The 13,194-nt window shown below is 41.8% G+C and overlaps 2 protein-coding genes across 2 annotated transcripts in view; one reads left to right on the plus strand and one right to left on the minus strand.

Moving 5' to 3' along the window:
• The window catches only part of LOC109231195 (putative methylesterase 11, chloroplastic), a 5,605-nt gene extending 3,619 nt beyond the window's left edge, over nt 1-1,986 (plus strand). The window contains exons 4-5 of the mRNA XM_019396777.1: nt 330-461; nt 1,384-1,986. Of these exons, the coding sequence (XP_019252322.1) occupies nt 330-461; nt 1,384-1,662 (411 nt within the window). The 3' untranslated portion in view covers nt 1,663-1,986. The remainder of the gene's footprint in view (nt 1-329; nt 462-1,383) is intronic.
• On the minus strand, nt 6,823-7,520 carry LOC109231630 (ribosomal protein S14, mitochondrial-like). Its single transcript, XM_019397277.1, has 3 exons — nt 7,334-7,520; nt 7,168-7,266; nt 6,823-6,878 (listed from the first exon to the last, which is right to left on the minus strand). The coding sequence occupies exons 1-3, from the start codon at nt 7,518-7,520 to the stop codon at nt 6,823-6,825; spliced, it is 342 nt and encodes a 113-aa protein (XP_019252822.1).

Below are 13,194 nucleotides of genomic sequence, written 5' to 3' on the forward strand. Positions count from 1 at the left end.
AACTTTTCAGTCCCTCTCAAAACTTAGGATGTCGAGTTGAGGATAAGCTGACCTGACAAAATGCCTGAAACTTCATTTGCTATTCTAATTCTAGAATGAAGTGAAAAGTAGAATCTCTTTCCCCCCCCCCCCCCCCCCCCCCCCCCCCCCCCCCCCTTCCTTTCCTTCTATATTGAATAACATGATCAATGGCATAATATTATTAAAGGATTACAGATTTCACATCCCTTGGTACCTTGAACTGTTGAGATTGAAGATTTTTGGCTGCTTGTTTGACTAATAGAGTTTTAAGTATGCCTGTTATTAACAAAAGTTCATACTCATTGCAGACAGATTCAAATGACCTAATGAGACAGTCTCAAATATTTATCTATGCCAATGGGAACGACAAACCACCGACCGCTATTGATTTGGACAAGTCACTCCTGAGAGACTTGTTATTCAACCATAGTCCTGCTAAGGTATGTTGTCTATTAGTTATAGATGGTGAAGCATTTTTACGTTCATAAAATGGCAAAACCTACCCTTTCCTGCAAATGTTAAAAATTGGACTCTTCTATGCAATACTTTTACTTTCTATCCATGTACCGAGCTCTAAAACATAACTTTTGAAAATCTTTGTAACTTCCATTACTGGTCAAGACCACTATAATTGGGAGTTGCGACGAGGGTTTGGGAGTAAAGCTATCAATATGAATTAGTAACATATCGCTCTTTGGGCAAATGTCAATGACCCTGAAAAGTTAAATATATGGGCACCCGGGAGTGGTATATGCGATTCAACATTCGGAGGTTTGCTAATCCTCTGTCTGACAAAGTAGACATTGCCTTAGAGCAGAGAATAATTGGGCGCCTTATCTAATTTGTAACTAAATGACTCCTATATCTTGGAATGAATTGATCGGTGGATGCCTAAACCTGTGATATGAATTTGCTGAATATCAGTTTTACTCAAGGAAGTGAAAAGATGGAAATTATAACTTCTCCATTTTTGATAACTGAAAAATCTCCTAGGACCAGCTAGCGCATAGTTCAAAATGTTGTGGATAATGGGCCCGCCTCTCTACCCTTGTCCACTTAAATATTAGGCTTTGTCCGCTGCAATGTTTGAACTTGTGATGTGTGCTTAATCCATGCATTGTGCATTGTGCTCTTACCATTGAACTAGAGCCCTGGAGGCAAAACTTGAACGTTTGCCGAAGTTGAACCCAGGCATGGAAATCCCTTTTTTTTTTTCCCTTTCTGAGAACGGTTAGATAAAAGCATTATTTTCTGTTGTCTTAACTTTGAAAATCAATCTGTGTACTACATGTATACCTGTGCGGGCATTGGCATTAGTAGATATTCCAAGCTTTCTTTTCTTACCATTTAAATTTTGTACAGGATGTTGCATTAGCTTCCGTCTCAATGAGGCCAATTCCCTTTTCCCCAGTTTTGGAGAAGCTTTGTCTGTCTGACTCAAAGTATGGTTCTGTCAGGCGGTTTTATATAGAAACAGCAGAGGATAATGCGATACCAATAGCCTTACAGCAAAGCATGATTAGTAATAATCCTCCAGAACGGGTTTTTCATCTAAAGGGTGCTGATCACTCGCCTTTTTTCTCCAAGCCCCAAGCCCTACATAGATTGTTGGTAGAAATCTCAACGATTCAATCAACTTGAAGTTGGTTTGCTGAATTTGTGCTAAGCATTCCTGAAGTTGCACTGATATGTTCCAAGCACAGAGGTGTACCCAATTCATTGCTGGGTAGCTGCTCGTGTACATATGCTGTTTATCCAATTACATTTTCTTTGGTAATTTATCCAAATACATTGATTGATTAAAATTACTTGTGATGGTAAGAATTTCTTTATGGAGGTGACACTTAGTAATAGGATGTTTTTAATATTTGAAATTAAGATAATAAGGGAAATAAACTTATTTTTTAACTCTTAAGTGGTTTTTCACCAGTAAAGCTAAGTTATGCCTGGGTATCGTATTTAATCATGTGATGCTGGAGCATTTTCAAATCAAAACTGCTTTGTGATTTGACCTGTATAGGTTTGTTTTAATATTTGCCATTATTTTCAGTTACGCTGACAATTGTAATATTAGCTTGCTGACTTTTATGGCAAAATTTCATGGTATAGCCAGTTTTCGGACTGGTCAATCAAAAATAGCCAACGTTCACCAAGTCAATGAAAAATAGCCACCGTTTTGCTGCAACAGAGACTGGTCCAGCATAATATATTGGAGTTCGGTGCACCTGTGTATGAACTCCAGCATATTATGCTGGACCCGTATACTTTGCTGGCTCCAGTATAATATACTGGAGCACCGGTGCTCCAAACTCCAGTATATTATACTGGACAATTATACTTGCTGGAACTCCAGTATATTATGTTGGAGTTCTAGTGTACTTATGCTGGAAGTCCATCATATTATGCTGGAGTTCCAGCATACTTATCCTGGAACTCCAGTATAATATGCTGGAGTTCAAGCATACTTATGTTGGAACTCCAGCATAATATATTGAAGTATTTTCCGGGTCTTGAACAGTGTTTTCGCTCAGATTTATCTTTACATAAAAAGTGGCTAAATTTCGATTACTTTTGAAATTGGGCTATTTTTGAACGACCAGTTGTAAATCTAACTATTTTTAAAAATCTTAGGAATTTTATATATACAGCTTTTACGGAGAGGAAAACCAAGTTTCACTGTATTTTATGTTCGAAGCTGCACTCACGGGCGGCTCTAAGGCTTTGGGAAGTGAGGCCATTGCCTTAGCCCCCAGAATTTGAAGGCCCCAAATTTATTTTAAATTTTTATTATTTATTATTATTATATACTATATAATTTATAGAAATCATTAGTATAAAGAAAAGTGTTACAATATATTTTTTTTGTTACTTGATTGAGGTTATTTTATCCTAATAAATTTATAAATTATGATAATTTTCTTCCCTCATTAATTAGTATAGTTGCTTCACTCTTCAATTTTAGTTTTATCCTTTTTATATAGAAATTAAGTTATATGTATCGACAACATAATGAATTTCTTTTATAATATTATCTAAAACTGCATGAACACAAAAACATTCATGTACCGATTTTTTTTTGGTGTAATTCGACATATTATATTAGGTTATCTACAATTTATTTTAGATATTCACTAATAAGTGCTACTTAATAGAATGAACTACAATTATCATTTAAATTGATTGGAAGGAGTCAAACACCGTCAATGCTTATAACTTAAGCTATTACGTTATGTATGTTTATTTTTTTTCTTGTTTGTGATGATAGCCAATTCAAAATTTTCACTTTGAGTTGACCTCAACATCCGGTAGACCACCACTTTATTTTTTGTGATTTTATTTTTTATTTTTTTTTAAATTCGTTTTTTTGTCTTAAATGATTAATTTGTTATTTAAAAAATAAATTTTATTATTAGTGTAAATATTTTATAAAATAAATTTAAGGGCCCCTCAATATGATTTCGCCTTAGTTCACGAGATCTCTTGAGCCGTCCCTGCTTGCACTCGGAAGGGCGTGAAAACCAAGCATGAAACTGCAGCTCAAGCTGTGCTGATATTAATATTATGCAGTGTTGATGCTAACCAGTGCTCTTTTATTGAGAATTATTTAATAAAAAATGATCCAAATCGTTTTAGATATCTCAATATTGGGGTTCATTAATGTTTATTTGTAGAATAGACGAAAGAAATTAAAAAGAAAACATTTGTTTTATCCTTGACAACACATCTTGTTTTCTTCAATTTTTGAAAACGAAAAGAAACAAACTGTGTGTGTATAAAACAAATTATTCTCTAGTAATTCTAAAAATCTTCTAGAAATCAAATCCAAATGTACTTCCCAAGAGGGAAACCAAATAAATAAAGAATTACAACTATGTCTGTTAAATTTGGCGGTTTTATATATAAATATACAAATAAAGAAAGAGGAAAGACTCAACAATTGGGGCAACTAAAGTGAAGATGTAGCAGCTCATCCGACGGACCGACACCGACACCCATTATCCATGTGACTGTAAGTAGCTGTTTCCCTTATTTCATAATCTGTCTCGAATTTATTTTTAAATCCATCGAAGGCCCGGGCAGTTGCCAGTTGCGACAAAAAGCAATTAAAAGAAAATGCCAAGCACCGAATCAGCAATTACTACTTCTGTATTCGTTACAGCTCACAAATAGGTCCCTTTTCTTCTGCTTATGGAAAAAAGAATGTCTCCAAACTTTTAAGTAATTTGAAGATGAGAATAACATAATATTGTTTAACCAAAAGAACGCTAAACCCTTTAGTTAAGTCAATTAATAGAGATGGGTAAGTCTTAGCCAAACATAATTATCTTTAGATCAAAATATATTGAATACAAAAATTGGAGAAGAACAAACTGATGTAATATTTTTCAAGATGATTATCATACATCGAGTGGAAATGATAAGCTTACATCTATAGTAGGTTTACACCCTAATAGAAAGCTGTTGATAGCTAAGAGATTCCCCCTTTGCTGGTTCCGTAATGATGGCTCTAAATGTAATAGCCCGATCTCCCTCTTGCAACGGTCTCCCGCCTCTCTATATATACTAACAATTTTTCCTTTTATCCAACGGTCTTTGACCGGCATGCTTTCTCATGACTAAGTTCTTCATTACTTGCTAAAGACGTTACTTGTCCTTCAATGTAAGCTTTCTAACAGCTTGACCCCGGCAGGGACCGTGGTACTCGTCGCCATTATGCCTCGTGGGCACGACCATGGCGGGGTCGACCTCTCACCGTCTCCTTTAATGATAACCATCTAGTGGTCAGATTTTGACCCATACAGTTAGTCCCTCCGCCCGTTGGGTCGTCTTTTGGGCGAGCTCAATGGGTGGATCCTGTGTGTTCAAGAATTAGGAGAAATCTGATCATTGTGCGAGGACGGGGTCCTTATGGCGAGGTGGCAATGTGATGTTTTTAAGGACTTTACCGGACCATTATGTCCATTCGGAGATGGATCATCATGTCGATTCAGGATACCATGAATGCCCGTTACGCGTCATTATGACGCACGTTTCCCAGGCACCACATCGTTTCTTGTGCCCTTTCAGCTTTTTGGCGGCTCTCGGATTTCCCGCTCAGGGCATTTGTGTTCCTATATATAGGGGGAAACCACCGTTCGATTGTTACGCTTTTCGATTTACCTGAGGAATTTTGCAAACTTCCACCTTCTTCAATATTCCACACTTCTGCTTTCGTCAGAATTTGACGTGATTGCCCTCTCTATTTCGTTATCACTCTTGTTTATTCCAATCGAGCTAGATAAATGGTCGGTGCTTCTGCCCAGACTGACAAGTTCGTCGAAGCTCTGGTGCCGGAAAATGATGTACCCCTTCTTGGAGAGGGAATGGAGGTGACAGAAGATGAGGGGTTTCCGACTGTGGTTGAGATACTACCCTATCCGGGGAAATTATGGACTGACTTTAACAGCCCTGACGGAGACGAACCGAAACCTGTCCCTTCCACCATGGATGAAGCGGCGATTATGACGTTCAAGGCTAAGTGGGGAATTCCAAATCATATTGAAATGTTACCGGCGACGGGGACAGACATTGTACATTTGAACTGCCCGGGGTACTGCGCGTTTTATGCGTATCCTTTTGTTGTTGGATATACGCTTCCTCTCCCTCTCTAGAGGTGGACTTCTGCCGCTTCTACGAAGTGTGCCCGGCTCAACTCTCACCGTACGCATACAAGCTCTTCCTCATGCTCATCAAGTATGCGGAGCTCGCCGGTCAAGGGATTACTTTGGGGCACATGCTTCATATTTTTGCCCCTCAATTTCTTCGGGGTGGGGCACATGCTTCATATTTTTCCCCTCAATTTCTTCGGGGCACGATGATCCACATGCGCCATCGAGGAACCAAGAATTTGGTGGTGAAGATGGACGATAAGGCTAATCGCCGCTTCTGGTAAAGTCATTTTTATGTGCGGACAGAGCACCTTGCGGCGGACTCGGCTGGGTTCCCTGAGACGTGGAACTTTTCTCGTAAGTTTTCCTTTGTTTATTTTGCGATTCCTCTCAAGGCGGTCGTCGATCGTTCTTCTTTAGGTGATATTGCTGACTTGTTTTTGCTTTTGCAGCCGAGAGATTACCTCCCCCGCCAGTTGACGATATTTGTGAGTGGGTGAACGCAATTCTTCCCCATACAAGGGGCATTCGTGACTGGACGTCCTTCCACGAGAAATATGGGCGTAAGCCTCTCACTGGTGAGTCGGCCCGCTTTCTTTGCCTTACGGTTCGATCTTGTCGTTATGTGACCATTTTTCTTTGTTGGCAGGGAGAACGCGAAGGACGAGGGCTCCTCCGCTCGCATTCCATCAACCGGCACCCCCTTCCCAGCCTGCGCCGAGGGCCGCTATCCGGCCTGCATCGAGAGCCACTACCCAATCTGCACCTGCGGCCGGAGCCGTGTGCTTATTGATTTGATTCATCCCATTTCATTTATTTGGGCGAGAGGGAGGCTGTGAGTCACCTGGGCTACGGATTTTTCTGTTGGTTGATTCTCGAAATCACCTCTTGAAAAAAAAGGCCCTCGGGTCCAGACCCACAAATGAATAGAAAGCGAAACGAGGGTCCTTCATTAAAGGGGGGAAAAGAGGGGTGGGGCTTTGTTCCGGGGGGGCCGCCTTGCGCAGCTTTAGAAAGGAGAGAATTTCAGAAAGTCATTCTCTCCAACCTTTTCTATCTATCTTTAGAAGTAGGGCGAGAGAAAGTCAATATGATATTTGCGTTGGTTTTTCCAACGAAACTAAGCACTTTTCTTCTTTCTCATTCGGAAGGCTCAGTCCCACACCCTGACTTCAATGATGGGAACAACCTCTGCACTCCGGCGCTCCACTGAACAACAGTTCTCCGCCTTACTATATTTAGAATAGTGGTCGATCCTTCGGGAGTTACATTCGTAACTTAATGTAATGTTATGTTCACGCGGTGATATTCTATCTTTCCAAGAGTACTACCCTGTACGTAGTCTATGTCTGGGGAGCATACTTGACAGGAGATAGACACAGGCGGTAGAGGGGTCCCCCACTTCGATTCCCGCCCCGTTAGCATCTACGATCCTAGATAAGGGATTAGTCCGTTAGGTCTTTTCGGTCCGGAGCCGGCTGGTAATGGACCTACTTACCTTGCTTGTAGACCTGCTGCGGAGCTAACCCTTGTTCTCTTGGTTTGGTGGTTGCTACCAAGACGATTTCTTTATGCCCATCAAAAGGATCTCGAGATGCTAATCCACGAAAAACGATACGAGAAATTTGTATCATATACGGAACGAGGGCGACCCGTGTAAATACATCGGTTTCTTACTCGTGCAAAGGAACTCTTTCTTGGCAACTTGGACAACTTAGAACGATGTTTGTCCCGCATATCACTAGTAAGATCGGGATCTTTACAAAGGGCTTTATAAAGCTTTCGTCTCAATTCATATTTAGCCGCGAGCAATCTACGTTTGTGATCTCGTATATTTCGCTTCTCCGACATCTTACTGAGTTTCCCCCTCATCTTTTTGCAAAAAGCCGCTCCACGGTGGTAAAGTCTCATCTTGTGTGTTGGCCGAAGTTACAATAGTAACATTGAACCCTCGAATATGTTCGAAGATCTCGAAATGATCTTCCAGTTCGGGGGAGAATTCGCAAAATTCCGTTTCCATCGAGAATTGAATTGACCTTCCCTTATTTCGACCGGAGAATCTAACAGAGACATTACTGTGGATATTCTTACCAAAAAATTAGACATTCCATGCCCTCGGAGAGTGCTTTGTCGTGCTAGGTCACTGACATATCCTTTTTTGTCTTTATTTGACCCCAAGAATGGATTGGATCGAAACGACTTTCCTGTTGAAGCCCTTTGTGTCTGTATTAATTTCTGACCGCACGGAATCTCCATAGCCAATTTTCCATTTTTGATAGATGATGCTGTCTTTGGTACTACTATTATTTTACACGATCCAGGAACTTCCATAACGTTGGCGTGATTCGGTTTGAGCAACAGATCCTGACGTGATACATCTTCGTAATGAAAATAGAGTGGAAACATGAGTTGATCCATAATGAGTATTAGATTGAAGTTCTCTTAAAGAAGACCGCCAACTCCTATCCCGAAGATAGAAAGCGCCCGGTCCTCTTCTCTTGTGTCGAAGTGTAGTGTAGTGTAGTGTGGTGAGGTTTTGCCTCACAGAAAGAGTGGGAGAAAAAAAGGAAGAATTTTCTTTCTTAGAAAAGCAGGAGATCATAGTCCTTGATGGCTCTTTCAAGGCGGCGAAATGGAACGCTTTGCCTTGTACCCAACTGGAGAATCTCCTTCAGATACAAAGCGTAAGTCCTTTGACTAAGCGACTTTCCCCTTGGAGAGAAGAGGAGCCCTCTGATCTGATTTCTCTTCGCAAGAAGAGAACCAGGGGAATAGCCGTCGTTCACAAGTGTGCTTTCTACATTCTTTTCTATTTGGATTTGAATGCGAACAACGGAGTTCAGCATTTCTTCTTCGTAATCTTCCCCCCATAAAATACTTCTCATCCGGTTAGTGAGCTCCGCTCTCCGGATGTTGTCATCTAGAAAGGGAGGGTGGAGTTCCGGAATAAGAGGGGGCTGGTTTAGGCCAGCTTCGGAAGCGCCTAGCGAGTTTGCCCCGCTCTCTAGGAGGGATGTCCAGCCAGAGCTAGAGCCAGCTTCGGAAGCGCCTAGCGAGTTTGCCCCGCTCTCTAGGAGGGATGTCCAGCCAGAGCTAGAGCCAGAGCCGGAGCCGGAGCCTAGCGAGTTTGCCCCGCTCTAGGAAGGATGTCCAGCCAAAGCCAGGGCTGGAAGGCCCGTTGGAGGGTACATATTCTACCCATTCCGGGTCTTGATGCCCTTGGATTAAATAGACGCCTAGAAGGTCTAGTTCCGACGGAAGAACCTCAAAAAGGGTATGTGAAGAAAGAAGGAGATGTATGTTTTGGCAAAGGAGAAAGCTGGCGCGTATCAAGAAAAAGAAAAGAAAAAAACATTTCAAGTAGAAAATAACTCGCCAAAAATTTAGTACATAAAAAAAGAAGTGTCTCTCATGAAACCTTCTACCAAGATAGAAAGTAAAGAGGAAAAGGCATGACCAGAAGAATTGTGTGAAATAAGTGAATTTATCCAGTTGAGGCATTCTTGATTGATTGAGACAAAACGATTCCCTCAATACAGCTTAACTCCGTCAAGCCTGTACGAGTAGTGAAGATGTATAGATCACTTTGGTTGGTTGTTGACCAACGGAAAGCATGGGAGACAAAAAGATGGACGAAGACAACAAAAAGGGACACTTCCCTATACTAAGTGACACCAAAGTACTCTTTAAGCGGATTTGAAAGCATCAGATTGAATCAGACAGAAGGTTTACCCCTCACCTAGTCTCCCCCATTCCGAAAATAGCGGAGAAAGTCATGATAGACGGGGCTATTTCGCCATTGCTGCTGTAGTTCAAGTAGCATTCTCCGAAGAAATTCTTCGAGTACTGTCTTCATTACAGGATCGCGGGGATGCGGATCGGTCAGACCGGCTCTGTCTAACTGCAGAATTATATACTCTAGGATTTCTGGCCTTCAGCCTTGTTCCCTAAAAGGGGATTCACGTAAAATCGGAAGAAATTCGCTGTCCGGTTCATTGAGAAAGAGATTAAAAAGTAGATCCTGAAGATTCGCTTTTAACTCTAAAACTTTGATATCGAACAGCTCATTATTTACCGCTGATAGAAATTCAATCGGAGTTCGGGTTTCATTTAAAAAGCTTCTCACTAACTCTTCGTATCCCCCAACGTTAAGTTGAGGAGGTAATTGGTCGATTAGGCGTGCTTCTAAGAGACGGATTCGAGCATAGAGGTCTATCTCCAGATCCTCAAGCTTTGGGAACTGACGACCCCAAAGAAAATGAGAATTGGAGAGAGGGGGGGGGGGGGCGCCGGATTATCCTGCCTAACTGGAAGTGAATTTGTATGGGATGATCCTATAATTATAGTAGTAGTAGAACAGGACGAATTCGTTTCTCCACTTGAGGAAGGGGAGTCAAAAAAATGCGAAAAAAGAGCAAAATGTCTATATGACCATGACCCTTTCTTAATAAGTAAGAAATTAGTAGCAGATAGAGTATCCGTATTAAAATATGTATTAAAAATCTTACTACTCGGGATAGTAAATAAGAAAGTTTCATCCAAAAAAGCATTTGACCTAAAGTTAAAGTGTCATATCTTCCAAAACTTCCCTTCCATATAGATCGTCGTGGCATGAACTAATTTCTTCGCTTCGATTCCGCCCCTAAAGCTAGCTCCTACTCCTCCTCCTTCTCCTTTAGGATAGGATCCTCCTTGGTCCTTTTTACATAACATTCTCGGCTGCCTTCGGTCCGGTAGGTCGGTCGCCCTCTAGCCAGTGACTAGCCCAGCTATGGAGCTAGGTCTACACCGCCACGTCGAGACTCTCTTTCGAAAGTGAGATACCGGCTTTCATAAGAGGGAAAGATCACTCCGTCATGCAGCAGAGCAGTGTTCATCTAACTAGAAATTTCATAAGAGAAGAAGAATCGTAGCGTAGGGTCGACATAAACAATCGGTTAAAATAGTCTAATGAGAAAGCATCTGTTCACGTTCGTAGTTGCAATAAGTTTTCTTTTTTTAATCGAGATTGGCTTCGTCTTCAGTCTACCCTAATGAAACCTAAAATCTCACTCCCTCGCTTTCTCCTTCTGATAGACTAGCTTGCGCATCTTCTCTTTGGCACTCATCCTTGGCTTGGGGAGTGCTCTCTCTCTTCTGTGTTAGCGAAGGAAGGATAAGAGTAAGAGCAATCGGCCGAATGATTGTTATTCCACTTACAGTTACAGTGCCTCTATCGAAGAAGAACAAGTCTAATACTCCAGCCCTGGTTTTCGGGGATGTAATTTCGATCTAAACCCGGAAACCCATATCTTTATATACGAAATTACTTCGTCCTTTTTTTTAAGCCCTTTTTTCATTAGGGGGGGGGTCTCCCTCAACACCCATGTTGAGGGATCTTTCCGACGCTAAGCGCGCTGCATCTCCTGTCCAACCAAGTGAAGAATATCTTGTCCAAGCTTGCATCCTTCTTCTGCCATTGGGAATGGAACACCTCTCCACTTGTAAGTGGTAGAAATTAAGGACTCTGTTGCAGGTTTTGGTTGATTAAAGAATCCTCTCAGAAGCCCATGTTTATTGTCAAAAACGAGACCTTTACGGGTCTGATTCTGATGGCTTGGCTCCTTGTACCGCCATGCCCTCCAAATGCGTTATATTGGGCTTTTGACCTGATTTGTAAACAACGGGTCTTGGCGCCTTGGCTGCTGCTTAAACAGGACATCCTCTCAGAAGCCCGTGTATATTAGTCAAAGATGTGACNAGACTCTTCTCCAGTCTAAGGAAGAAGAGTTGGAGGTTGGCCGTGGGGTAGCGGCAGAAGCTGCTGATTTGCGGATCAAGGTTGCCGCTATGACCACCGAACTCGATGCCAAGGCGGCTGAGATTGAAGTCCTCAAACGGACTGATGCACCAAGGCCTGATGAGGATGCACAGGTCCGCTTGCTCTTTGCCGTCAAATGGAAAGTTAGCTCATAGGGCTTTTCTGGTACTCTGCGGAAGATGCGTGAATTGGCCTGCTTTTTCCCTTTCATCAGTATGCGCGAGTTGCAGGGCTTCAAGCTGCTTTGACATATCGGGTGCAGGATGTGCTTCTATCCCCTTACCGAATTCTCTGTCATTTTCTGTAATATTTAGTGTTGTAAGATGTTGTAGTAAATGTTATAATTGAAAGAAATTCCACCTCTGACTTTTCTCATCCCTTAGCTCTTTGATGAGCTCTTCGAGAGTAATGAAATAGGCGTAGGCTCAATGACTCTTGAAAGTGAATATCGCTCGCAATGGCCACCCTGATAGTTGAACCCTTCAACAGAAAATTTCGTATGCTAGCTCCAATGAGTAGTAGAGGAAAGCTCGGCCTCAGTGCGTCCTACTTGTGTCGTGTTTTAAGCCTGCTATGCATCCTTGCTCCATCTACCATTCCTTACAATCCATTTCTGGTATGCCCGCTGCTTCGTCCAAAATTACTGACAATCCATCCTATCTTTATTGGGATCATACCCCCTTGGACTTTATTTAAATCCTATTTTTTTTATGTTTTAGGAATTATTCCCTGGGCTTTCAATGGGACCATGCCTTGGATTTCAATCTGAGATCATCCCTTGGGGTTAGTTCATTCTCTTGGTTAGTTGATCTCTTGCTTAGTTTATTCCATTTACTGCCCCTCTTTTGCTTGATGAAAGACATCCCGGCAAAGGCCTTGTATATTAGTCAAAAAAGGGGACTCTCATGGGTCCGATGGCTCTTTGACTGGTGTGCCTGAAAATGTGATTGATAAATGGGCTTTTGAAACTCGATTTGTCGCAACAATCTGTCTCCGCCTTTTCAAGTAGGGATCATCTCGGCAGTACAGGCAGTTATGATCCTACATTGCTGCTCGGTAGTGGCCTAAGGTTCAATGATTTATCTTCTGCGCTAAGGCTACCATCTCATCCCATCTTTCATCTTATTGCTTTGAGCTCTCTTCGGGAAAGTGTCAAAGTCTAACCTGCTGCTCCTTGATTTCACATAAAAAACGGAGTGCCTTCTGCTCCTTTTGCTCTTCTCTTTCTGTGTCTATTGATTTCCCGCCCACTCAAATTTTCTTTATCGATTCTTTCTAGGCAGATAGGACAACTCCTGCTTGCTCTTGGCCTTGGTTGCTTAGAGACATTCCTTTAGTTCGTCTTAGAGAATGGAATTCCTAATTCCGTTTTCGTCTTTCTTATTGTAGGTTGGTCATCTGTTTCATTTTGAATTCCATCTCTTGCTTGGTTTCTGGTACCAGTTTCAGTTCCTTTGTTCAAATCAATATCTACTATGTCAGGCTTCCCTTCCCGGTTGTCCTGTTCAATCCGTTGTTCTTCTGTTTGAGGCAAAGGCGAATCCCTTTTTACTGTATACGGTCGAGCTGGCTTGGCTGGTACATCAAGCATATTACTTGTTCGGTGTGGTACACATATCTTTCAATGTAAATCAAGTAAGAGAATTCATTCCCACTGTCTGAGGAAAACGTGAAGAATTGCCATTTTATGAGCTTGTAAGGCCCGTTGCGTTGAAGTCCCCGAAT

The sequence above is a fragment of the Nicotiana attenuata genome, chromosome 8 (assembly GCF_001879085.1).
Source record: "Nicotiana attenuata strain UT chromosome 8, NIATTr2, whole genome shotgun sequence".
Classification (NCBI taxonomy): Eukaryota; Viridiplantae; Streptophyta; class Magnoliopsida; order Solanales; family Solanaceae; genus Nicotiana; species Nicotiana attenuata.